This window comes from Spermophilus citellus (assembly GCF_964194105.1).
Source record: "Spermophilus citellus genome assembly, chromosome: 11".
In the NCBI taxonomy this organism is placed as follows: Eukaryota; Metazoa; Chordata; class Mammalia; order Rodentia; family Sciuridae; genus Spermophilus; species Spermophilus citellus.
The window spans coordinates 129734923-129762704 of record NC_138192.1 but is presented as its reverse complement, the minus strand read 5'-3'; the positions used below and the strand labels follow the sequence as shown (position 1 = coordinate 129762704).

The following is a 27782-nucleotide window of genomic DNA, read 5'->3' as shown; positions in this document are numbered from 1 at the left end:
CCGTCCTCCAGGAATGAGTGCAAAAGGGGAGCACAAGGCTCACTGACGTCCCTTCAGCGGGTAGACGGAAGGACTGGTAGAGGCCTTCCATCCATTTCGGACAAACACACACAAACAGAAAAGGATTATTGCCAGCTTGTGTACTTTCACAATGTGATTTTTGTATTTCGAAAGCTTGAATTGTCCCTGAAAGAGAAAACGGGAGAAAACACAGCATTCAATACATGGACTGTCTAGACACAACCACACACAAATGGGGAGGACTCAACTCAAGCTCTTGGACTCTCCATACCCCAGGGCTTTCCCTCCTTGCCAGTCTAATGCCAAACAGTGACCTGCCTCCAAGTCCCTGCAAAAATTTCTACTCAGTTGTTTGCAATAGTAATAGATAAGAAACTATTCTAATGCAGACGAAAAGGGGGCTGGTAAATATCAATGTCATGGCACCCTGTACAATGCGACCCTATGCAGCTAGGAAAAAAAAAGTTTTCTCCTAATATGGAAAGATTCCAAAGATCCACTGATCCTAGAACAGTGTGTGTACATAGTAACCACGTTCATGTGAGTGGGTGGGGAATAAGGTTACACACATAATTGCTTGCTTAGACACTAAGAAACTCTTACAGGTTCCATAAGAATCCAGCAGTTATTTGGGGCAAGGGACAGAAAGGGCACATTAGAAATGGGACAGATGAAGTAAAGCAAAGCACACAAGGGAGACACACTAAACCAAATAAGGGAGACACACTAAACCAAACTGTGCATATGATAAACAAAACCAATCCAGCCATATGATAAACCAACCCAGCCATCTTCAGTTTAAAACACAAAAGGAGGCTGCTCCAGGAGGTGCCCTCTAGGCACCTTGGAAACAGCTCTAATTTTCCAAGAAGTGTGAGGAGGGGACAGATCTCAACACATGCACTCTTAGCAGCCTTTCACTGGACTCAGGCAGGTGTGGCCATTCATTAGTAAACTTTCCTGTCCTCACTAGAAATCCAATGACATCTTAGAAGGTCACAGCACCACCCAATCTCAAAATTTCAGGGATTTTAAAGGCCACCTAGCTACTGCCCCAGCCTAGTGCTTCAGGTTCAAATTTGCCAGGAATTCTCATTATTCTAGTTTCTGAAGTTGCTATTTTCCATTTAATTTTAAATTTGTAGAAATTCTGGCTATTAACCAGACTTGTGATATTGGTCCAAAGTAAATAAATATTTAGAAAATATGCTCAGTCCAGACAAATGGCAGTTTTCACCTGCCCGTGGCTGATGGCAGAAGGACAAGAAGAACCAAGAGCCCTACTCCAAAGAGAATGACTAGTCAAGTAAAGGAGGGGTGTGTGGGGGGAGGTCGGGGGATGGGGTGGGATGGGATGGGATGGGATGACTAGTGCAGATGGGCTCAAGCTGACAGAAATTGGTGTTTTTGCCAAAGCCCACAGGTTTTTTTTTTTTATAACTGACATGCATGACCATGTGATTCATTAGTCAATGGTTGCTGAGCATTTCAACTACTTTTGCTGAGGAAACCAAAGGTTGAATGTAAGGTTAATGGGTGGCCATATTTTTAAAAGACCAGTGTTATAAAAAAAACTTTCTAAAGGTGGGCTGTGGTTGTGGCTCAGTGTTAGAGCATTTGCCTAACATGTGTGAGGCAATGGGTTCAATCCTCAGCATCGCATGTAAATAAATATAAAATAAAAGTCCATTAACAACTAATAAAAATATTTTTAAAAAAACTTTCAAAAGGACAGATCCCTTTGAGGTAACAAAAATAGCTAGTATAGAATGACAAGGACTCTATTTGATCATACCACAGTGAAAAGCAGGCACATTCGCTGGCTGTGCATTTCTGAGCTCTAGGTATGATGTGCCATATCACCAAGCCTGCATTTCAGAGGACTGTTCATCCTACATACACGGAATGTTAAAGAAAGCAATTTTGTGAGAAGTTGTTCTATTCTACTTCTTTCCCTGTATGACCCCTCTATGTTCAAGAGCCACCGGATAGCACTGGTCTATCAGGACAGGCTCCACTTTTTTTTTTTTTTTTGGAACTGGGGATTGAACCCAGGGGCACTCTACCACATCCCTAGTCCTTTTCATTTTTTATATTGAGACAGGGTTTCCCAGGTTTGACTCAAACTTGCTATTTCCCTGTCTCAGTTCCCCAGTTGCTGGGATTACAAGTGTGCAGCACCAGGCCGAGTGGGACACCACTCTTCTTGTTAGAAGAGTGAACAGACAGGTAGGGCTGTGGAAAGACAAAGTCTGAGGATTTTTCTAACTGAAACTGTCTATCTTGGAGTAAGGGAGATGGCAGGTGGGGATCCAGCTGTCCACCTGCTCAGTGGTGTGAAGAAGAGGATTTTCAAGCTAATCATTGCCATAAGCTGCTCAGTTAATCTTCTGGAAAGAAATTTTGTACTGAAATAAAGTCTTCTTTCGTAGCAGACAAACTGAAGAGTTCTACCACTTTCCATTCAAATATTTAATACTTAGTTTAATTCTTTCTCTTATTAGAAATAGCCTGATTATAGTTAGAAAACCTTCTAAGTCTTATTGTGTAAGATCCATTTGCAAAATGGAAATAGGGAGAACTCCAGCTGAGTTTTCCCAGAGTCTGATTTAATAGAAAAAAGTAATGAGGGCAAGTGGCAACAAGGGCCTGTGGCTATGGTCCAACCTTTCTAAAAAAGGGTGGGTTCAGAAAAGCTGGGTGCCAAATTTAATCAAAGAAATGTGTTCACCTCAAACTAGCTGGGGACAAATATTCAACTGAGACTTTCCTCCAGGTTGCAATATAGAGATTAGGTGACAGGGAAAGGGAAAATGCAGATAAGAAGTGGCAGAGGTCACAGGCAATGTTTTTTTTTTTTTTTTTCTTTATGTACTTTTGTTCTTTTAAAAGCAAATTAGAAATTCAAAAATCTACATGAATTCCCCAAAGCTAGCCCCTTTGGTCCCTTGGCCCCCTGGCCCTCTGGTCGTGCGGTGATGGTGCAAGGGCTATGCTTTGGTACCAAACAGGACTCAAAGAATTCCCAGTCCCACAGCTTCTAAATTCACATTCCCAGAGGGAAAACTGTTAACCAAATACTCAACTAGCTTCCTGATCCATTTTGCCTCAAAATAGTATTTCTAGAGAAAGAGAAAAGTCAGCTCTGGAATAATGAGCGAAAGTAGGAGTTAACTCCTAAAGGTAGGTGAGAGGGAGCAAGACTCTCAGCCAGAGAATGCCTCCCCTCTTGGAGTTACCTGTCACTGTGCTGGCACCCAGCAGGAACACTGAAGTAACTCCGGGTCCTCAGGTGAAAGCTGGGCATCATCCAAGCAGGAATCCTATCTGAGTCTCTGCCCTGAAGGGTGGCTTGGAAGGGGCACTCACGATCAACCTACTGACTGACATGCACATTATCTTCAGGAAAATGTTCCCTGGCTATCAGCAGTCTACCCCAGTAGACAGTTCTGGCTCTCTCTCCTCTCCTTGCATATTCAATAAAACTGCAAACTCCTTCTAGGTTCAGTGGGGGTGAATTTTCATCTCATCTCCATGAGCAACCATGCCAGTGTACCTCCCAACAATAGAGACCTCTGTCCTATGCAAGCCAGCCAGCTGTCTAGGTAACAGGATCCTATCCCAGGGGCTAGTTGGGATTTCTACTGAAGCCATGGTGAAAGAAGTGTACTTTTTGTAACAGAATTCAAATAAAATGGTCCTAAAATACTAGCAGTTATAGATAATGACATAAAATAGCTGATAAGGTGAGGACAAACATTTGAGGTTTAAGAATTATTTAAAGAGCAGTTGTTCTGCCAATTTTGTCATAGATCATGATCTTTTTGTAAGTGGGGAAAAAGGGATGAGTAAGAGATGGCCGAAGTAGTGTGGGCTCTAACGTGGCAGATCAAACAACCAGAGCAGGGCATCCAAATCTTAGCACACCTTATGCTGAAAGCAAGGCTCAGGCAGTAGAGATGAAATATGAATTCCTCTAAAGACTGCTAAGGCAATGAAGTGAGTTGATTCTTTTGGTTCAAATTCGAACACTCTTCACTGACTCCCAAGGCTGTGCTTCAAAGAGAACACCTAAACCATCAAGTGTACGAAAAGATAGGGAAGCCACAAAAAGAACAGGACTATACAAAAGCAATTATGCAAGTATATAGCTTTCCAAAGCAATTCAAAGATACATTTCCTGGGGGATTTAAGGTCTGCTAAAGGGAGAGGGGCTCATTTTAAGTTGTTTTTCATTCTGACTACCCAATTTAAATACTTTTTTCACGAAAACTAAGATGGACAATTTTTTTTGGGGGGGGGGTGGTACCAAGGACTGAGCTAACAAGTGCTCAACCACTGAGCCACATCCCCAGCCCTTTTTAAATTTTTTATACTTTGAGACAGGGTCTCGCTAAATTGCTTAAGGTCTCGATAAGTTGCTAAGGCTGGTTCTGAATTTGTGATCCTCCTGCCTCAGCTTCCCGAGCTGCTAGGATTATAGAATTATAGGCATTTACCACTGAACCCAGCTCGGTGGACCAATCTCTAAAAAGAACAATTATTTGATGTACTTTAAGAAGTAAATCCTTCCAACTGAAACCTTTCCTCACATTCACTGTGAGCACTCTTAAGTAACTTATCCACTATTAGAACTGACATGATGAAATGAAACTGACATTTCATTCCTTCTTTTGTATACTGGCAGCCATCTTGAAATTCTATATCGACAACATTTTGGAGAAAAGTTTTAAAACTGGAATTTAAAAAACCAGGTGTTATCATTTAAAACTTGAATTTATAATAATGAAATCAAACTATTTAAAGGGGGCACCATCAGTGTGTACGGAACCCTGCAACTGCTCGTCTCTAGATCATAATGGTACCCACATCCTTGGCTACTTGCTTCTGTGGCCCACAACATCATCTGTCTTCCAGTTCCTTTGAGGAAGGAAGATCTCCTCTTCTGGAAAAACCTCATTTCCTTCCTGGGAAGGTGGGTTTCGAAGCAGCTATTGCAGTTAATGTGTTCTAACTTCAGAAATACCCTATTTCTCAGGGATGGGAGTGGTAGAAGTAGCTTGATGTCCAGAAGCAGACTCTCATCTTTGGCATAAGCAAATGCTGGCCTTCCATCCATTCCCCCAATACTGAAAATATACCAAATTCTTTCGCTGCAGGGCCAGACACATTTATTTATTTGTGGTACTGGAGATTAAACCCAGGGATGTTCTATCACTGAGCTCTATTCCCAGTCCTTTTCATTATTTATTTATTTGGTTCTGGAGATTAAACCCAGGGGTGCTCTACCACTGAACTATATCCCCAGTCCTTTTTGAGAAAGGGATTTGATAAGTTGCTTGAGAGTTTTGTAAAGTTGCCAAGGCTGGCCTTGAACTTGTGATCCTCCTGTTTCAGCCTTCTGAGTTGCTGGGATTATAGGCGTGCATTACTGTGTCCAGCTGGACTGGGTACTCTTTTGATGGAAATGTAAACACTCTTGAAGTGAATGCTTTAGCTGTCCCAAGCTTCCCAATCTCGGTGTCCCTCCCTGCCAGAAAACATGTGCTGGTCCAGTTAAAGTACAACCTGCAACGGTCTTGAAATTCACCCCACCTACACTGACTTTCATTGTTAAAACTCTGAATTTGAATTTATATTAATCTTTCCTCACAACTGACAGACAACACCAGCAAACAAGAGACATACCTCTCACCTAACCCATAGTAGGGTCTATGGAACTGCCCTTTTAGCCACAGAATATTAGCAAATGGCTTAAAAATGGCCATATCTGAGCAAAACAAAAAAAAGTTTGAGGCACATTTACCATTATGAAATGTTAGCATTAGAAACTCAGAGGCCTGTTGGTCCATGGAATTTCATTTTCCAGATGGGGACAGAAGCCCAAGGGTTCCCCAGGAGTTATGACCAAGGAGAACAGGAACCCAATGGTATAGGGGTTGTTGTTTCTGAGGCTCAGGGTAAATGGGCAGAGAGCATCCCCTTGGGAAAAGGGCTCCCGTGGCTGAGAGGTATGTCACAGAGTTACAGAGAAGGTAGACAAGGCCCTACCCTGAGTGTGAGAGACAGAGGGGGAGCGTCCGATCAGCGGCCGCTGCTGTTCACCAGGCCATGAAACTCCTCCCAGGCCCTGGCAAACCAGAGACAAAAAACACAACAGCACATTCATATCAAACACTGTGAACAGAGAGTAGGCACCATCACCCCACCTCCCACTCCAGATGCCCTTCAGGCTGAGTGGAGCCACAGAGCTGGGACCAGAGCAGGGAGGCTCCCAGCACTTGCCCCGCAAGACAGGTGGGAGTAACCTGCCCCAGGTGGGAAGCCTGGCCCTCACTATTCCTCAAGGACTTGCCAGTGCACCTTCAATGAGGCTACAGGGGAATCTACCAAGGTCAGAGGTGCAGCTCAGCCATGACCAGAAACACTTTCAATTCGCTGCAGCAAAAAACAGCATCACCTTCTTCCTTTTCTGCCTCAGGCCCCCTAGAACAGGTGGTGGAGACAACCTGTCTTACCAGGCCTCATGCGCGGGTACAGCCAAGTACTCAACTGCATTATGATGTTTAAAGATGAAATGAAGAAAACATACCATTTTCTTTTCCACACTTTCAATCTTCTAACTCTTCTAAACTCAGACCCTGTATCAGGTTCTGTTTTCTTAAAATGCCCACGTAAGTATTATCCTAGAATTTAAGCTGTGTAGGTCATGGCAGGTCAAATTTCCAGGGGACAATGCTCATTACAAATTTCAGGCTGATTAACTCAAATTAGAAACTGGAGTTAGGAATGGAAATGTATTTGGAGGGGTACACATGCTTGCAGAGTGCTCAGGACTGCTGGGTGAGGAAGGAAAGGAGGAAAACAGACTGCCACGGGTTCTGGAAGCCCCACCCACCTCAAGTGTCCTTAGAGGAGTTTATTTGCTATCTTTTTTTGCCCTGGCCACTTCTCAGTCCCTAAGTGTTAAGTTCCCTAGGAATTACACATAAAATTTGGTTCTTTAAAATCTAAATTTATTAATAATTATTCCACTCTTGGTTTAAGTTGATGACAGCACCCAGGGTGACAATATGCCATGTCCCTCACTACATATTTAATGTTATGACCACACAATATACTTCTTCATCAGGTCTTCCACAGGTCACTTTTTTTTTTTTTTTTTTTAAAGAGGGGGGCTGGGGATGTAGCTCAGCGGTAGAGTACTTGTCTAGAATACCCAAACTCTGGATTTAATTCCCAGCACAGGAAGGAAGGAGGTAGTGAGGGAGGTATGGAAGGAAGAAAGAGAAGAAAGTAGGGAGGGAGGGAGAGAGGGAGGGAAAGGGAGAAGGGAGGAGGAAGGGAGGGAGGGAGGAAGGAAGGAAGGAAGGAAGGAAGGAAGGAAGGGAGGATTGATTTAATAGAGACCTAGTACAGCTTCAAACTTCTAGGCAATGTTTATACCAATTTCATTATTTCCCTCATTTGAACAACAGCAATTATAATTAGTGGTTTATAAGAGAATGGTTTCTTCAGAGAAACCATTACTAAAGCTACTAGCATATACTGACTGAGTTGAGGAAAACATGAAGAACACTTGACAAACATGCCAATCTTTGCCAGCTCCCAAACTCAATATCCCACAGCAAGATGTACACTCCATAGCCTATTCTGGAGAGATGATGATGAGGTATATTCTGTGAGCCCATGAGTGACATCAGAAGGTGTCACTGTACTCTTTAGTCCAAATAAACAAGGGCAAAGCAGAATCCAATGCCTAAGCAACAACCTAGAGAAACCCCTTTCTTTCTAACAGTGAGATTTAAATTATTTTTTTTAAACAACTTAGGTGTTGACAAGATTATACAGCCATGCTGAAGCTTCATCTCATGCGTTGTTTTGTTTTCAGGAAGGCCTGTATCTACCACACTAACCTAAACAGAGCAGTTCACTGGGTTAAGAGCCTGCAACATGGACTTCAGAGCTCTCCTCTAGCCCATTCAGAATTAAACTGCCCTCCCATTTTCTTCAGAATTAACAACTGGGGTTGTGGCTCAGCGGCAGAGCTCACCTAGCATGGGCAAGGCCCTGGGTTCAATCCCCAGCACCACATAAAAATAAATAAATAATGATATTGTGTCCAACTACAACAAAAAAATTAAATATTAAAAAAGATATCATGTCCAACTAAGAAATAAATATTTAAAAAGAAAAAAAGAAATATCTTTACTGTACATTAACCCTTGGCATGAAGAATCTGGATTCAGTAATTCCCTGCATGGATTCAATGAAAGTAAAGTAGCTGGCCACAGTATTTGGTATAATCACAGGCAAGTCAGGTGTGAATATTCTAGCTACTTTCTACCAGGCAGCCTAGGTATATTAGGTAAAATCAAAACTTTCTTCTTTTAAAGGTAAAAAAAGAGCAAGTTAAATGAAAAAAGTGACCTATGACTAGAGTTGTTAAATTCAGACTCATGACATGGTAACAAAGAGTCCTTTCAAGTCCACTCATCCCACCTCACTTACCAGAAAGCAAATTCTGAGAGCAGAGAGATCATTTCTATGTAAAATCAGAGATCTCATTTCTACGTAATTCTATATTCTACCTCTCCCCACCTCCCTGAAGGGTCAGGGTGGTGCTCATGCAGTTTGACTCCTGCCAATCAGGACTTCTTTTGTTTTGAGTATTGGCATGGTGGCACAGAGCACAAAGACAAAAACAGGCCAGTAACCATAATGGGTGACTGAAGGGCACAGGCTATGATTTAGCCTTGACAGGAGAAAGGCTTGGGTGGTCCTTTCCTATATATTCAAGTTCAGTATTGAAATACAACGATACCTAGACATGGCTAAAGAAAGTCCTGATAATTCAACCTGTCTCTCCTCTGGAATAAAGAGGAATCACTCCTCACAAAAGACCGTGCTGTTTTAAATGGCTCTGTGCCCAGCTTTATCCTGATGGTCCTAAGATTCTGGCTATTATGAGGTCTATACTCAAAGCAGGGTGTAAGCCAGGCAAGTCACTTGATACAAGGTCTCAAACCTATGAGAACTCAACTAGCAACTGGCCTCATTAAATGGAACCAGGACCTGAGCAAAAACTGTCTAACAAGTTTCATATTTCTTAGGGGTAGTTGGCAATAAACAAGGACAAAAGCCTTCCCAGCAAAGCAGCTCATTACCCTCTTCTATGGGCAGCGAACAGTGAACATCTCTTGGCTCACCTAGGGTTGCAGCAGGAAAAGGCCACAAGCAGTGTATACTGGAGGAAGGTTGGCAAGTAAAACAGATAAAGGACTAGAGCAAAACACAGCAAGCTAGAGGGAGGAGCACTTGACTGAAGAACCCAAGCCAGTCCTAAAAATACCCTCTCACTCTACTCTTTCAGGAGCCCTAACCTCCAGTATACTTGCAAGACCATTCTGGGCTCTTCCTTCATTTTCTTTGTTTTTCTCAATTTCCAGCAGCTGATATCACTTAATTCAAAGCAAAGCCACACCTATCGAAGATCTACAATGAACAAGCAAAGCAGAACCAGTTCTGACTTCTGCTCATATGTGGCTGGGGCCCAAGGGGTCTCAAGGTCAGTTTGGTGCTTTCTGAAGGACTCCTATTCTGGAAGCTGACATCAAGCTCATCCCCTAGAGTAGTTACAACGAAGCTGAAATTAAGGTCAATGCATGCAACATGACAGTGGAAGGCAGGAGGAAAAGGCCAGGTCTTTCTTTCTTTTTTGCAGTACTAAGGATGGAACCCAGGGGTGCTCTACCACTGAACTACATCCCAGCTTTTTATTTTTTATTTTGAGACAGGGTCTTGCTAAAAGTTGCTCAGGCTGGCCTTTAACTTGGAATCCTTCTGCCTCAGTCCCCCAAATCCCTGGGATTACAGGTGTGTGCTATCACACCTGGCCGGAGGTCTTTTCTGACAAATGCTAAAAACGCGGAGAACAGATCTTTCCATAAACCAGCAAATCTCATATATTCTACCAATTTTGGGAAATGCAATAAACAAAGAAGCAATGACACAAATATTCCCAGAACATCTGAACCCAAGGCACTAGCCCCAATGTGTATTCTGTGGGATCCTGAGCCAAGTGGAGATTGGAGTTGTCAGAATGGCACAAACACAGAGTGCCGCTGCCAAAGTGGAAGAGCCATCTGGAAAACAGCCTTACCACCACTTTCACTCCTGAGAACCTGTCAGGCATCCTGACCCAGCGTACCCAAAAATGACTATGTTTGATTTTGATGGTAGCTTCTAAGAAAAACTAAAGTAACACGAGGCTTGCTGAAACTTTCCAACAGGTTAGGGACCTGAATGCCAAGCTGCAGCACACAGAAGCCAAAGCCACAAAGCACACAAAGGCTGGTATGTGCACAGTACAGTTTCCTGAGTGTCAAACTTACACCAGAGGAAAGCCCTCCCCACCCTAGACCCTGAGGCACAGGAACACTGGGCTGGGAGGAAGGGACGGTTATCACCATGAGATTGGGAAGCAGGACTTGCTCGAAGAGGAAGATGATCTGGCTCTACAGGGAAAGCAGAAAGGGAGGAGGCTGGCAAAGAATCTAGGGTTTGGGCAGCTTCATACCAGCCAGAACACCCCATTAGCACAAAGCAAGGAAGCTATGTGTATGTCAGCCACACACAGATAGAAGCGGGGCTTTACCTCCAAGCAAGAAATTCTTTGAAGTAAAGGCAAACAGAAGTTAGTAAAGCAAAGGTCAAGGATTCCCCTTTCCAACCTTTATAGACTATCAAGCTCAAATCAGAAACCACTCTGGTCATCAACATTAGCTAGATGGGAACTGAATTCAAGTACCAGGAAATGGGGACTCACTTTGAGAGCTAGGTGTCACCTCATTATATCAGGCCTCAGCAGTCCTGGAACAAAGTACCACATGATACTACATAATGGGCTCATGGCAATGAGGCTGCATTCCCTGGATGGCTTTGCATGAGGTCTGTGCCATCCCTTAACATGGTGACAGTCAGTCCAAAAGGCCACATCTTGATGCACCATAAAGAGCAAGAGCATGAGACAAGCTAGTTTAGCACCATTTATTTGTGATCTCAGCTGTTGTTGTAGCTGCTGCGTGTCAGCCTGTTCTCAAAGCATAACATGCTCTTCCACTCCTCTTGTCCAGGACAGAAGGGTCTTCCAGGTGGCACGCCAACAGAACAAGAGACTCCGATGACGCCAGCTTCAATGATGGTGCCATCCAGAGAGGGAGAGGGTCATGGCACATTCAACCGCGGCTTCCAGAGGTTTTGAAAAAGGAGCCTTTGGGGGCCCAGCCTGCCTGGCATTCTAGTGAAAGTGCAAAAGGTAGCTCATTGGGAGAGGAAAGAGAGGAGGGCACAAGGGAAGGTGGCATCTGGGTCTCAAGGAGGGTGTTCTGGCCCTATGGCTGCAGGGCTGGAGTCCCAGAGGCAGGTCTCTGGGGAAGCAGCGTGCAGTAGGCCAGTCCTTCCAGCAGACTATGGCGCAAGTCCACACGCTCTCCTAGACTCCGGGAGGACCTACACATTCTACAATAGTTAGGACGAACTGCCTTGAGGCATTAGAAGGAGAACAGCAGAGAGGGGAGAGATGATGAAAAACACCTTTCCCTTTCCTGCCTAGGTGCAAAGCTGGCTTTGGGGATGGGTGTGGTTGAGTGTGTGTGTGTGTGGGGGGGATCTTGGGATCCTTGAAAATAAAGTCCCAGAAAACAATGTAGATCTCTCCAGCCTAGCCTGATGCTGGCAGGAGGGTAAAAACTGTGTCTATCCCTGAACAGACAGCAAGACAGATTAGCCTGGAGAAGAACAGTGCTACTACCGGACTGATGAGGCAAGCAACCAGGGCCAGGCTAGCTAGTAGTTGCTGGTGGTTACAGTGAGTCACAGCCGGTCATTTGATTTTGAACCAACTTCTGTGGCAGTGTTCCCAGTTAAAAGCTGGCACTTAGCTGGTAAAAGCAAACTCCACCCACACCATTACCTGTGCATCCTTGGGAAAGAATCCCAAATGGTCTGCCTGCTGAACAAAATCACTGGGCTCACTACTAGTCTTTAGTAAGAACAGCATGATGATGACATTATTACTAAAGATGATGATGACAGTGATAATAATATTTGGCCCTAAAGGAGCCTTCAGAGGGCTCTGCCAAGAACCCTTAGTTATAGATTAAGTCAATCTCACCAAAGCCTTGTATTACTGTCCCATTTTACAGCTGGGAAAACTGAAGCAGAGTTGCAGAGAGTCTAGCCAAAGGCACATACTGATGGGGGGCCACAGGAGAAGTTAAACCTATGGGCCTGGCTCCTAGCTGGCTGGCTTTCCCTCTGCTTTCAAGACAATCTGACAGCCACTCCCCATGCTCTTCTCTAACCACCTGAGCTTACTTCTGACACCTGATTGCTGAAGGAGCAAACCTCACCAGTGACTCTCACTATGGACAGAGAGCTCCATTGCCCCAAATTTTGAGGAGAGGCCAAAGCTGCTTTCCCCTGTGCTCTCTATCTTTCCTTTGATTCTCCTCTCTCACACACTACCCTGATTCCTCTTCTACTTCAGCTCTACACACAGGGAATGGAGTCCTCATTCCTGATAAGAAGTCAATTTCCCAGGATGAAGAAAACAGACTGAAGCTGACAGTTAAACAGACATGCAAAGTGGGATGAGGGATGGGTAGGGAAGAGGACTTCATTGTTAAATAAAATTATCTTTAAAAACATCCAGAAAAGGAAAGTATTTTGTCTTTCACTTTCAGAGAGTGATTAGTATAGGAAAGACAAGATAGCCTACTAGAAATGAAGCAGCCCTAGCAGTGCACCAGGTTTTTGTAGTAGGACTCTCTGCTCTAAAGCACCTTGCAGCGTAGGTGGGCAGGAAGCCTTGCCAACAAGAACTGCAGCAAGTGACCAGAAGCCTAAAGGGGGCTGGTCTGTCCCTTTTCCACAAGCCAGTCTCCTGTATGACCATATGCCTCTGGGCCCAACTATGGAGCTACTTCTGCTAAGCTCAGGGACCTGTCCCCCCCAGCACCCCCAACACGTACTTGATGCTGTCGGTGTGAGTTTTGTATTCCATAATGGTGTTGGGAGGTAGGTTAAGCACGCGCCGAAGCGTATCCCGGATTCGGGCTGTGGTTGCTTGGTCGCTGGCAGTCTTATTCCATATGGAAATAATGTCCTCCTATGGGAGGAACAGAAGGTATCATCAAAGCAAACCAGAGGCAGGAGGTAAGCAAGAGCAACACATGAAAGCAGACTGGCCTAGGGTAGCTTACCTGAAAGCGGACAGAGACCACAGCCCCACAGATCTCCTCCCCAACCATGAACTGTTCTCCCAGCATGGCCAGGATGAGATTCTCCCAGCAACGAGAGGCCAAGCCCTTCCGCAGCCGGATAATCCACTTGCCACCATTTTTATTTGCATCATCCTACAAAAAGAAAGAGTTATAGCTAAAATAATGGCTCATGACTTTTTCTTGCACATTAAACAGTACAAAATCAAGAATCTTGGGCTGGGGTAGTGGCTCAGCAGTAGAACGTTTGCCTAGCAGGTTCAAGACCCTGGGTTCAATCCTCAGCACCACATAAAATAATAAATAAAATAAAGGTATTAAAAAAAGAAGAATCTCTTAAATACTAACAAATCTGGTTGTAATTTCTAGTTCTCCAACATATTATTTTATAAAAACGTGGTAAGACTAGAGAAAGGGTTGGGGTTGTGGCGCAGTGGTAGAGCGCTCGCCTAGCACGTATGAGGACCGGATTTGATTCTCGGCACCACATAAAAATAAATAACCTTTACTGGTTATTGTGTCCACCTACAACTAAAACAAAACAAAACAAGACTACGGAAAAATGAAACAGAATAGCAGCAACAACAAAAAACAAGGCAGGGATTCTTGGTACAAGCCATTTTTTAAAAAAAGGCTAAACTGGGGCTGCAGTTATGGCTCAGTGGTAGAGCACTTGCATAGCATGTGTGAGGCACTGGGATCAATTCTCAGCACCGCATATAAATAAATTAATAAAATAAAGGTCCATATATATCTAAAATAAAAAGGTAAAAAAAAAAAAAGCTAAATAAAACAGATCTTTAAAGACTAATCCCTTTTAATTAGAACTACTTTATGAATCAAAATGAAATGTCATATTTCTTTTTTTTATATATTTTTTTGAAAGAGTGAGAGAGAATGAGAGAGAGAGAGAATTTTTTAATATTTATTTTTTAGTTTTCGGCGGACACAACATCTTTGTATGTGGTGCTGAGGATCGAACCCGGGCCGCCCGCATGCCAGGTGAGCGCACTACCACTTGAGCCACATCTCCAGCCCCTCTTTTTTTTTTTTTAATATTTATTTTTTAGGTGTAGTTGGACACAATGCCTTTATTTTATTGACTTATTTTTATGGGGTGCTGAGGATCGAACCCAGGGCCTTGCATGTGCTAGACAAGTGCTCTACCGCTGAGCTAGAAATGCCAGATTTCAAACAGACCATTCATTCATCACTTCATTTGCTACAATTTACTGAGTGTCACCAAGTATCAAGTACATAGATATAAAGCCCAAGAATCTACTTAGGTTCAATGTAGTATAGGAGACAGTTAAGAAAATTAACTATAGCCAAACAGTCTGACAAGTGCGCCTGTAAAACGAAAACTGCACAGTAAGACAGAATCTGACAGCTGGAAACACTGAAGAGCAAACTTTTTTTTTTTTTTTGGTGGTGCTGGGAATGTGTATGTGAGGCAACCATTCTACCACCTGAGCTATATCCCCAGCCCAAGAGCAAATATTTAAGCTGGTCTTGAGGGAAACAGGAGTTTGCAGGTAAAGGCATTAAAGGCACCACAAAGAACATGCTTTTGTACTAACTGCACTTCAGTGGGACGTGAATAGGAGGGTCTAATTGCATAGAACAGATTTAGAGGTGATGGGAGATGAAGTTTGAAAGGCAAATAAGGCTTAAGGTCACGTGAACAATAAGAGATGCATAAAAGCTGGGCAGGGTCTAATACCAGTAATCCCAGCGACTTGGGAGGCTAAGGCAGGAGGATCACGAGTTCAAGGACAGCCTGGGAAAGACCTGCCTCAAATTAAAAAATAAAAAGGGCTGGGGGATGTAGCTCAGTGAAATTGCCCCTGAGTTCAATCCCCAGTACCCAAAACAAAAACAAACTGCATAAAATATGGGGAATGGGATGTATGTGGCCACATCCATCTTCTAGAAAAATGCCCTGGCATCAGAAGAGATGCTTTATGCTGGGCTGGGGCTGGGGCTCAGTGGTAGAGCGCTTGCCTAGCAGGGGTGAGGCATTGGGTTCAATCCTCAGCACCACATAAAAACAAACAAATAAAATAAAAGTTAAAGGTTATATTCTTAAAAAAGAAAAAAAGAGATGCTTTATGCCAGAGCACAGCCAACTAGTAGCTCAACTGTGGGTCTCCAATTATGGCCTTTTATTTTTCTATCACTTTATACTATGTACAAGTATTACATGCACAAATACACACAAATTCTATGGGAACAGGTAAGGGCAATTTAAAAAAAATTCTTTAATGCTGTAACACCATCTGAGTTAACACCACTATCTTTAAAAACACCCAGCACCAACCCATACAATCAAACAACAGCATCAGTGCCTTTCCCCAGAGGTCCAGATTCCAAGGGTGTAGCAAATAGTGTTGCAGTTGAGAGGACACTTGAAATAGTTTTAACCTTAGTAGGGCTTCAACAAACAAACAACAACTTGCTCAAAAAAGCAGTCCAAGGCCCTAAGTCCTCACCTCCCACATGGGTTTAATTCCTTCTTTGAAGAGATGGAAGTCACTGTGGCCTGTCAGGTCCCCGGGACGTACCATGTGGCTATAAAACCTCCAGAACTGCTCCACCTGCAGAGAGAAGACCCCAAAATACCAAAGATGTATCTTTTCCTTTTTCTTTGAATTCATCCAAAGGTGCAAGAACATAGGCATAGAAGGCTCTGCTCCAGCTTTCCTCTTTGGAGGACACTTCCATTTGGAGCACTGTGTGGAAAGGAAGGTGTTATAAGAGAAAAAGCCTTAGTTTGATCAAAGAAAAATGTACCACTGGCAACATAAGAATAAACTCTAGGTGAGGACTGCTAGCCTCTGCCAGGAGCTTGAGGTGACATGACGTCAATATGGGCCTTCCCACTGAAGAGGACTAGTTTTCTGTATGATGGAAATCCACTAGTCATGAGGTATGTAAGTACCACACAAACTCAGCCTGAATGCCTTTTTCAGAACAAAATCAATTCTTTTTTTTTTTTTTTTTTAAAGAGAGAGTGAGAGAGGAGAGAGAGAACTTTTTAATATTTATTTTTTAGTTCTCGGCAGACACAACATCTTTGTTGGTATGTGGTGCTGAGGATCGAACCCGGGCCGCACGCATGCCAGGCGAGCGCGCTACCACTTGAGCCACATCCCCAGCCCACAAAATCAATTCTTGATCAAAGACTGTTTAACTAGCAAATATAGCATTAGCTGGAACAAAATACATTTTAGTTTGTTTTTAGTTACTAAGTCTAAGCAACAGCAGCATCTGCATGTACTACTCTGTACCAGCATACCCTTACTAAGGCTAAAACGTACAAAATCAAACAGGATGAAGTCTCTCAGAGGTTATGTTCACATCCCTTTCCTTAGCTAAGAAAACTATTTCTCCTTGTTCCTCCTTCAGGTCTTCATAGAAAATGAGACATATTTCTCTATCAAATGTCTGCTCAATGATATTGATCATTCTGGTCCCATTTCTCTCATCCGTGTCTTGATGAGGGCACTACTGCTCTGTAATTTGCAGAGGATACCTACTAAGTACTGGCCAGTGAAGAGGCACACTTAAAAAGTAATAGCCTGAAGAGAAACTGCTGGTGTTTGTCAACACCATGCTAAGGAGGCCAAATCAACACACAGCAAGACACCATAATTGCACGATGGAAAATGGATATCGACAGACATTCAAGTCAAGATTTGATGACAAATGAGGAGAAACCAATCTTACACCCTTACTGTATGCAATGGCTGTCTCCTTCAGTTCCTCTCTGGAATAGGAATGCATTAAATGCTTTACACATATAAAACAAGTCAGGAACTAGTGCTATTTGTAGGACTTCAAGCAGTGCAATACCTCAGCAACTGCTAGGCTTAACTGTATACAGTGATTTGGAATATGAAGTGGTCACTTGTATACAAAGAACAGTAATCTAGCCAGGCCTGTAATCCCAGAGATTCGGGAAGTTAAGGCAAGAGGAATGCAAGTCTGAGGCCAGCCTCAGCAACTTAGTGAGACCCTGTCTCACTAAGTATAAATAAAAATTAAAAAGGCTGGGGATGTAGCTCAGTGGCCAAGTATCTCTGGGTTCAATCCCCAGTACAATACCAAAAAAAAAAAAAAAAAAAAAGCAGTAATCTAAAGCCTTATTAAACCTAACATGGTTGAAAGAAACAAAGTACACACCCAACAGAACCAGTGGCTCACTGTGAATTAAAACTGAAGGGACATGGTGGCAAGAAACCACACCAATTCCCCATCCAAATACCACTTCAACAGTGGGGTCTCCTCCAATCTTACAGACAAACTGCAAAAGCTTATACTCCCACCATAAGAGGAATAAAGCAAACAGTTTCAGAAACATCATTAAACTTTGAAACATGTCTTTTTAAAAGTCCTAAATGAAACAAAAAAATGAATAAATAAAGTTCAGAATGTGAAGTGTAAAAAGGACCCCATCTTAATTACCTTCCTCATTTTATAGCTGATAAATGGTTTTAGGACTTGCTGCAGCATGCAGAGTCAAGCACCACAATAGATTAGCCCTGGGATTTCCAAGTCTAATACTCTTCCCATTTCAAGATACTGCCTTCTTAGTTACCCCAATTTCAAGAACTTTTAAATGCTGTTAAATTTAGGATTAAGATCCATTGAAAGGGGCTGGGGTAGTGGCTCAGGGGTAGAGCATTCGCCTAGCACATGCAGGGCCCTGGGTTCAATCCTCAGCACCAAGTAAAAAAACAAATAAAATAAAGATACTGTGCCCAACTACAACTAAAAAAAAAATATTAAAAAAATAGAACTATTGAAAAATACCGCTTTAGATTTGATAAAAGGTTTCATAACGTAATTACTTCTGTGAGGAATATAATACTGTAAACTACTTCCTAATGCCTTGAATTGTACAATTGCAGACTTTAAGCACTTGTCACACATCCAGTGACTACTAAAAAGGCATTAACCCAAGAGGGAACTGATGACAAAACCACTCAACTTAACATATAAACCCCAAGGAAAGAAAAGAAAATACAACCCTCTTTCATGAGAATTTATACATAAAATTTATATATATACATAAGTGTATACATAAAATTTTCATGTGAATTTATACATAAATTCACATTTGTTTTTGTACAAGAGGGAAAGAAAAATCCTAGAAATATTCATTACTACTTCAAAGTAATTTAACAAAGTCCTAATACATATGCCCCGGTCCAGTTTCTTCAGATTCACCAAGTGTTCACAACATAAGGACTGCCACTTTACTTGTACTGTCTAGCTTTCATTCCCACAGAGCAGGCAACTGAAACTTTAGTGATGGGATTCTGAAATATTAGAAAAGTATGTATACTTCAAAAGCTTAATTCTATTGTTCCCTCTGCCAAGAATTCCTTTCTCATAATATGTTCAAATTCTCTAAGACCCCAACTTCCTTGGAATTCCAAGTGCACCAGCCATACTTTTCCTGCAGTTCCATTCACTATCTATTCTATATTAGAAATCCCTAGTCACACAGTGGGTATGCCTGTAATCCCAGCTGTCTGGGAGGGATTACAAAGGATCCTAAATTGAAGGCCAGCTTGGGCAACTTAAGCAAGACCCCATGTCAAAAAAAAAAAAAAAAAAAAAAAAAATCCCAGACATGCCCCAAGAACAGGCTCCATAATTCTATTTAGAACATTATTAAGGTCTTGAGTTCATTCAATGAAGTGTTTTCCAGCTCTGTGATACTAGGAATTGAACCCTTGCACGCCCAGCAAGCACTCTACCACTGAACCACATCCTCAGCCCCTTAAAAAATATTCCTTGAACCAAATATGCACCAGTGTACAAGCTATTTGTAATATTTCAAACAAGCCCAAATTTACCAGTGACGAGGCAGCACCAAACAAGTCATTTGCATAGGGCTGAATTCTATCACCTCAGCATAGCAATATTGTTGATCTCACATTCAAGAGACAATTTATTACCAGTTAAACAGGTATATCTGACTAATAATAAATACAAAAATAAAGTTTGGCTACTGAGAACAATTTTAAATTGTAGTCTTTGGCCTTCTTTTTGGTGTACTATGAAATCTTCCCTTCATATCTACCTGAATTGAGTTTCAATAGTGGCTCCCACCTAATCAATTCAGTAGCAGAGGACTTGAGACCTCATAACAGATACTTTACCCAGATCTCACTTTCCTCATTTGCAAAATATGGATATCACTAATCCCATAGGGCTATTTTAATGATTGAAGGAAATGACATAAAGTCCTATTATTTATTGTGTCTTAGCATATTAGACACAACAATGTCATGCCTTATTGCAATGTTTACAATTACAGTATTCTTTTCCAGTTCTACATTTGAAACAGGACAAATATGTCAGTAAGTTTAACAAAGTGACATATCCTGCATCTGCTTCTGTTCACAGATTGAATGTACAGCACACAGTTAGTGTGTAATAGTCTTTGTTGAACAGACTCCCGTTAGCTTCGGTTAGTACCTCCAAGTTCACAAATCTAGTCACCTGGGAGGGAAATAAAACAGAACCTGGACACTATTCTGATGGTACCCACAAAAACAATTATTAGAGATTTCATTTTCTTTCTAAACACAGGAAAAAGATGCTACTTTACAACAGTTACTCTCATGGCTAAATCCTAATAGAAAGCTCTTAAATACAAAAAAAAACCCAAAAAACTTTCAAACTTTGCTTTCAAATTTATTGTCTAAGTTTGTGAGGATGAAGACCATGTAGTTTAAAATTTTGTGTCCCCCAATTACACTCTGCATGTAAGGACTCAACAAATATATCTACTTAAAAAAAAAAAAAAAAAAAAAAAAACAACCTGTCAGCTGCAGCCAGGCATGGTGGCTCACACCTGTAATCCCAGCAACTTGGGAGGCCAGGGCAGAAGGATCACAAGTTCAAAACCAGCCTCAGCAACTTAGCAAGGCCTTGAGCAACTTAACGAGACCTTGTCTCAAAAATTAAAAAATAAAAATAAAAAGGCTGGGGATGTGACTCAATGGTTAAAACACCCCTCGGTTAAACAAACAAACAAACCTGTCAGATGTGCACAGCCTATAATCCCAGCAATTTCAGAGATTGAGGCAGGAGGATCACAAATCCAAGGACAGCCTGGACAACTTAACAAAACCCTGTCTCAAAATAAATAAATAAATAAATAAATAAATAGGCTGTGGGTGTGGCTAAGGGTAGAGCATCCTTGAGTTCAATCCCTGTACCACAAACAAAAGGAAAAAAAATTTTTTTTTGTATTATACCCTTCTACGGTTAACTGTGGATGTCTAACGAGAAACCTAAGAACAAACAAGTCTGACCTTGGAGACTCAGGTTAGTCAAGTAAGGAAAGTAGAATGTTAAACAAGTTACCAGGAAGGTACATAAACACAGCCACAGAAACACAGGCATGAGCATTCTGCCAAGGCACACTCCATTTAACCACTAAGTACTTACAGAGGCAAAGGTGCCAATCTGCTTGATATTCTGTTCATAGCTCTGAGAGCTGGTGGGACGGCCTGGGGTCCTCCTGGAGTACCAGAATGTATAGTTATACTGCAGGGGATGCTCTGCTGGTCCAGGAACAACAGCCTGGAAAGTAAAAAAGGGTGGGTTCGCCCTAGGCATTTGTCATGCGCTCTGCAACTCTGAAACATTTAACAGTGTTATTCCCTACTACTTTCACAATTAAAAAAGAACATAAGGTTGGGGTTGTAGCTCAGTGGTACAGCGCTTGCCTGGCATGTGTGAGGCACTGGGTTCGATTCTCAGCACCAAATATAAATAAATAAATTTTTCTAGTGGTTAACTGACTCTAAACTCCTATTAACACTTTACCCGTGTTCTTATGGCTCTTATGACTTTCCACCTATATCACAGGCATTTATATTTGTTATGCCTGGTCCAAGCACTGCCTCCTCCAGAATACTCTTATCATTTAAGAGTGGCAAGTTGTTTAATCTGCTTGTACCTCGGTTTCTCACTTGCAAAATGGGGAAATTAATAATGGCCATCTGAAACGGCTGCTGAGAGGGTCCAATGAATTAGTATATGTAAAGTGCTCAGACAGTGTCACTTTTATTACTGTTATTAAATGTGAGCCCCTCAATCCACAGTCTCATTCACCTTCATGTCTTCATAACGCCTAGCAGAAAACGCTTGCACTTGGAGGTATGCAATACTGTAGAATAAATAAATTAATGACTGCCTTGATATCTCAAGGAAAAAGCTGATCCACCTAGCTCTCATTCCCTAAACTTTTTCTCTTCCATGTCATTTTCAATTCAGACTATTACTGACTACAAAATCTAAAGTTTGGAGGGATGCATAAAATTTGAAGAACTGAATGGCAACTTCTGAAGCAGCCAGCAGCCTAGCTAGCTGAGTGCAACAACTGGGCTTGCTCAAGGGGAGAGAGGTGAATTCTGTAGGCCAGACAGCACCTCAAGATATGGCAAGAGGAATGTTCTAAGTCCCAATCATTGATGTTTTCAGTGAATCCACAATTTTTTTTCTTTTACCAATATTACAAAACAGGGTACTACAACATTAACCCGATGTCTTCCAAATAAACAAGACAAACACGACTCATCCAGAGGCAACTAGGCCTACGCAGCACAAACCGCACCTTCCTCTTGCTACTGCTCTGGCTCTTGTCTCGCTCTGTTTTTTCCTTCTCACCATCTTTCTGTGTGCTGTTTTCTTCATTCTGATCGTGGTCCCCACTGTCATCATCTTTCAAGCTGAAAAGAAAGACAAAGTAGTGCTATTACATGACTAAGCTGATTCCCATTATTTAACAGAGCCACTAGATCATACAACCTACCATGTAACCAATCCAGTCACTCATATTGCGGGCCTGTGAGATGCACCTGACATAAAGGAATGTCTCACAGAGTTGCTTAGTGCCTCACCATTGCTGAGGTTGGCTTTGAACTTGAGATCCTCCTGTCTCAGCCTCCAGAGTTGCTGGGATTACAGGTGTGCACCAACGCACCCAGCAATAACGAGAAGTTTTTTCTTTTTATTTAAATATTTTTTTTTTAGTTTTAGATGGACACAATATCTTTTATTTTTACATTTATGTGGTGCTGAGGATTGAATCCAGTACCTCATGCATGGTAGGCGAGCATTATACCACTGAGCCACAATCCCAGCCCCACGAGAAGTTTTTCTATCAAATAACTCCTTTGCATTTCAAATGAAGGTTAATCTTACCTATATATATTGCCACATTTCTTTCTTTCCATGTCTCCTTGACTTCCCCATTGTTAATGCCTTAGTTTAGGCCATCTTTTTGTGTCATCTCAATCACTACGATAAATCTCTAAATGGGCTCCTTAACACACATCTCTACCTATCCTCCACAACATGAAATGTATTATCTGACTGCAAATCTGATTATTTAATTTTCATCCTAAGACTGTCAATTGTCCTTTAATGCCTAGCCTCGAGGATGATAAAGTACAATGAAATGTAAGATCCTCTAGAATCTGACTCGTGTCATTGGCATTCCCTTCCCCCGTTCCTTCTAATAACCTATATTCCCACCACTTACAAACACCATCCCTTCAAGATGACATGTCATATTTCCCATGTCTGTTTTTCCTACTAAATGGAGGGTTCCCTCAGAACAGTGTCTTACATCATCTCAATATCTCCTGCCCTGGGACAAGAACACACTAAAAAATTTTGAATGAAAAGGGCAAATAAATGCCCAACAGAATGAATGAATGTGTTCTTGCCTCATAAGCACAGTCAAATGCACTTGGAGTTACCCTTTCAAGCATAGAGCAACTACCTCAAATCTACTGATCCAGGTAAAACTATAAACAGATTATGAGTTTACAAAGATAAGAATGCCATTTATTCTACAGCTGGACTATTCACTTATTACGGGATTTTTCCAGAATCAACTTTCTGGCCTCATAACTATATGTATACTCAACGGAATTAGGCAATTGTCAAGAAAGATACCAATGTGCACCAAGTATAACCACAGACATTATCATATGAAGACATAGAAATGTGTCCTAGGAAACTGCATTTGTAGGGTTTTTTTTTTTGCCTATGAACCCCCATTGCCTAACACCAAAAACACTTGAGAAATAGGAGAACAGATTAATTAGCTGTGTGTTGAGATGCCTGCCCTAGTTGTACCCTGTGCCATGAGCCTCCCCATCCCCACCATGAAATGTATTATCTGACTGCAAATCTGATTATTTAATTTTCATCCTAAGACTGTCAATTGTCCTTCGCTCTTTAATGCCTAGCCTCGAGGATGATAAAGTACAATGAAATGCAAGATCCTCTAGAATCTGACTCGTGTCATTGGCATTCCCTTCCCCCAAGCAGTCCAGCTTGGGCAATAACCTGTGACTCAAGGCCTAGCTCAAAAATATAAGCAATCCTCCCTCAGCATTTCACCCGAGAGAGGAAAGATCACAGATATGAAAGCTGGGGCAGCTACAAGGGCCCCATGTAAGAAAAGCCATGAGAGAATCAAGACAAGGAGTGAAAACAGCAAGCTAGTTGAGAGAGATTGGAGAAGAGAGGATAGAGAGGCAACCTTGGTTGTTGTTGCCAAAATGGCCATCTCTCTCTGGCTTAGTTCAGCTTCCCTGGACTTCTGGGAGACCCTTATCTACGCTTATGATACTTCCTCCCCTCGATTAAACTTGTGCTTATTTTCCTTTTCAAAAGGAGTCTACCTAGTACACAAGCTCTGTGGATCCAAATTTACCAACATTTACTAAGCATCTAGTCTTATCAGGACCTAACTGAGGAGATATGGTACACAGATATTCATGTCCCAGCATAGTGCTAAGGCCCCCATTATGCCCTCTTTCAACAGCATTTCTTGCCTCAACACACTCCTCTCACTTAGTTGCCTCAATTTAATTGCAGTTCTCTAATATCACCTGTCATGATCAGCATGTGGTCTTGACTCCTCCCTTAATTAACTATCCTTCAGGACTCACTTTCTCCTGGAAATATCTCCCATCAGAGGCAACGTCTCCCCTCTTCTGAACTTCCCCATATAAACACGTTTACACTTGTCCCTGCTATGTATTGTCATGGCCAGTTTTCGGCCACCCAATCAAGAACATCTCATGGGTCTTTCTAGGCTTAGGCCCAGGATATCTTCTAAATCCTCAGGGCACAATGCAGGGATACAAACTGCACTCTTCTCTTCTTAGCTTCCAATCCCAGTGACAGCTGCTGGGGTCTTCTTGGCAGAAGGGCAGTCACCCAACATCTCTCATTTTTGTCATCCCCCAAAGCATTTAAGTTCCTTTCTTTTTAGGGGTTTTGCTGCTGATCACTAGTAGAAACCAGGAAGAATAAGAAAAATAATTATGGCAAAGAAGAAACAATGTTACCACGATCCCAGGACTGCTTCCTGACTGACTCCTTTCTAAGCCAGCAAATGGAAAACCTAATGCATCCTCGTCTAGTGCTTTTACTTCCTTACTTCCTGAGCGGGAGCTGGCCAACCACCCTGCCCTCTGAGACTATGCATAAGGCAAATCTTTTGCAACCTATTTCCAAGAGGTTGCCCTTCCCAGATCAAAGCTGGATTTGAGCCAAGCACTGAAAAATCAGTGCTCCATAAGCTCATGCCGACAATCGGGACATGAGACTGTCCAGACTGTGTAGTACCTTGGTTAGCTCACTAAGCTGCTGCCCAGGAATTTCTTCACACTCTGAACTAGACCCATTCCTTACAGTAGGAATCTGAAGCCATCTTTCTATCTCCAGCATCCGACAGTGGCAGAAAACAAACATTTGTTTAATTCATGGATCTAAAATATGAAAGCCAAATAAGTGGTTCAGACAGCAGTTAAGAAAGGGCTAAAAGGTAATTTATATAGACTATGGTCAAAATCAAGTATGGTATCTAGAAAAACCAAAATCTGAAACCTGATTGTTTATCACAATCAGGACTGCAGTTCTTGAGAAATCATCTTAGAGTTTTACATGTCAATAGGATCCTACAATTCCATATCTTCTTCCCCTAAAAATAATTACAACCTTGGGGCTGGGGATATTGCATGCACAAGGCTCTGGGTTCAATCCCCAGCACCACCACCAAAAAGAAAAAAAAAAAGTAATTACAATCTGGTTACATTCAGAGAAGAAGACCTACATGGTAAAGGAGGTTTGAGCTCCTCTCTACTCTCTTGAGTCCACAGATTATATTACTGAGCTACCAGCTCCAGGAACCTTACTTTGAGGAAAGCTGGAATACATCCTTTGTGGTGATGTGGTAAAGAGTTCAGACTCCAAATATGTAACAATAGTCTAAACAACAAAATCAAAACAGGTCATCAATTTCTAATTAAGAGAGCTGGTGGTGAAGCACTTGGGCAAGCCAGAGGCCCTGGCTTCCATCCCCCCACACACATACAAAAGAAAACATTGGTTTTCCCCCTTTCTTTCTTTTTTTCCTGAAAAGCTAGGGGACAGATATTAAAAGATTCTGGCTCAGTACAACAGTTAATAATCAGAAATAATTAAAATGACTCAGGTTAACTTCTGTCAGGAGATGCCTGAACCAAAGTAAAATAATAAATCTGGGTGGGCCCTTTCTATTGTTTTGGGCAAGCTACTCAAGTCAGAGAGCCTCATATTCCTTACAAAGAGGTAACAAGATCCCATTTGCAGAGAATTACTAAGAAAGAAACACCCAACAAGACTCCTTTCAGGTTTGCAATATGATCTGGTCAAATAAATGGAGGAGGGATATAAGGGTTACAAGAAAGCTCCACTGAGGTAGGATTTGGATCTGGAGCTAGGAATTGTTCACCTTAGGGTGGGAGTGAGGGGTCCATACACTGATTGACTCAACTAAGCTGCAGGATGGAGAAGACCCCTACTTTTTCAAGAATCAGAGACCTCTCAGTAAGCAAGGAACATGCCTGAGGAGCTGCAGAGTACGCTGGAAACCTGAATTTGCACAACAGCACCCATTATATTGGGGGGAAAAAACAATTTCTGTCAGCAACACCAGGTCAAAACCTATTGACAGTAATCCCACTTTGCATTTATAACTGCATTAATCGGCAATCTAGACAATTTGCTGACTATGACTGGCTTCCTCCAGCAGGGTATTAACATTAACGTGGGGTGACAACAGCTCAGACATGGGGGGACTTTTCTGTTGTCAAACAACTGGAGGATCTGGGACTAGGATCTGGGTCTTCGGATAGGAGACAGATAGACTAATAGAAAGGAGGTAAAAACATAATCTACCTCAAGGTACAACTGTTGTAATACACTTATCTAGGTACTGTTAAAAAGATACGAACAAAAATTGTAATGCAAAAAGATACAATCATTGGAAGGACCTGTATTTCCTCTCCGTACCCCTAAATTATGTGACGCTGGGACTAGGGATCAGAGTGGGTCCTAGGGAGTGCGGGGTGGGCCCGCCGTGCCGGGAGCCGGGAACCAGATAAGGAGGCGAAAGAGCAGAGTCTCGGGAAGAGGGTGAGAATTCCGTCACTGGGCAGCCGCCGCGCCGCGCGGCAGCCATACGGCCTCATCACAGCTGCACTACACCGGCTGTTACCATCCCCACTTTGCAGAGGAGAAAACCAATGCCCAGAGGAGCCCGGCGACCTTGCCCAGCCAGGAGCCTGCGTGAGGAAAGCGGGGGCTGGCAGGCCGGGCTACGAAAACCGCCAAGCCGCCGGGGTCTCCACCCCTCCACGCCGCCGCACCCCGCACCTGGGGCGGGGCCGCGGGAATCTCCTCCTTCCGGGCGGCTCGGCCACCCCTCCTGCGGGCCCCGCGCTTCGCCCTCGGTCCCGGCAGCCCTGGGGTCCCCGGCCCCCTGCACTCCCCGGCCCCCTCCTCCCCGCCGCCGCCGGGGCCCGTGCGGCCGCGGCCGCGCCCTGGAGGGAGGCCGGTGCCGCAGAGTGTGTGCCGCCACGTCCCAGCGGGGGCGGGCGCGGGGGGAACGGTTGGGGGAAGGGGCCCCGGGGGGCGGCCACGCGCCACTCACGCGTCGAACTTGTTGTTCATCCTTTCGCCGCCGCTGTCGCCACTATCTCACAGAGTGACTTCCGTTCTGCCTGGTCCCTCCGGCAAGGGCCCGGCCACTTCCGGTTGCACGTGGCTCAGCGGAACGTCGGCGCGCAGGTCCGGAGGGGGACAGCTTTTCCGAGGCACCGGCCCAGGGAGGATGCGTACTGGCGCGGGCCCGCTGCGGACCCTAGGGCTGTTAGGGCGTCTGTGGGCCGTGCCAGGGCTCCGCGCTCGCTGTCGGGTACAAACCCCGACTCCACCTTCGGCGCGGCGACGCGGCCCGGTGCCTCTCTAAACCTCCCCAGGCCAGTTCCCCTGGCACTGCTGTCCAGTAGAGCTGACCCACCTCGGCGGGTTGCCGTGTGGACTCCGGAGTGGCAGGTGCCAGACTCAGGAACCCACGGTTAATGGTAGCCAGTGTTCATCTCTGAG

At 43.2% G+C, this 27782-nt stretch overlaps 1 protein-coding gene across 3 annotated transcripts; it reads right to left on the bottom strand.

Moving 5' to 3' along the window:
• On the bottom strand, positions 1 to 27421 carry EIF4E2 (eukaryotic translation initiation factor 4E family member 2). Of its 3 annotated transcripts, XM_081261802.1 has the most exons (8): positions 27328 to 27421; positions 21946 to 22060; positions 20775 to 20909; positions 15797 to 15901; positions 13287 to 13439; positions 13056 to 13192; positions 6073 to 6151; positions 48 to 186 (listed from the first exon to the last, which is right to left on the bottom strand). In XM_081261802.1, the coding sequence occupies exons 1-7, from the start codon at positions 27345 to 27347 to the stop codon at positions 6106 to 6108; spliced, it is 711 nt and encodes a 236-aa protein (XP_081117928.1). In that variant the 5' UTR covers positions 27348 to 27421; the 3' UTR covers positions 48 to 186; positions 6073 to 6105. The 3 variants fall into 3 exon arrangements, with proteins under 3 accessions (XP_081117929.1, XP_081117928.1, XP_081117927.1); XM_081261803.1 differs by lacking the exon at positions 6073 to 6151 and having other exon boundaries at positions 1 to 186; XM_081261801.1 differs by lacking the exons at positions 48 to 186; positions 6073 to 6151 and adding an exon at positions 11057 to 11320.
• Positions 27422 to 27782: the final 361 nt, after the last annotated feature.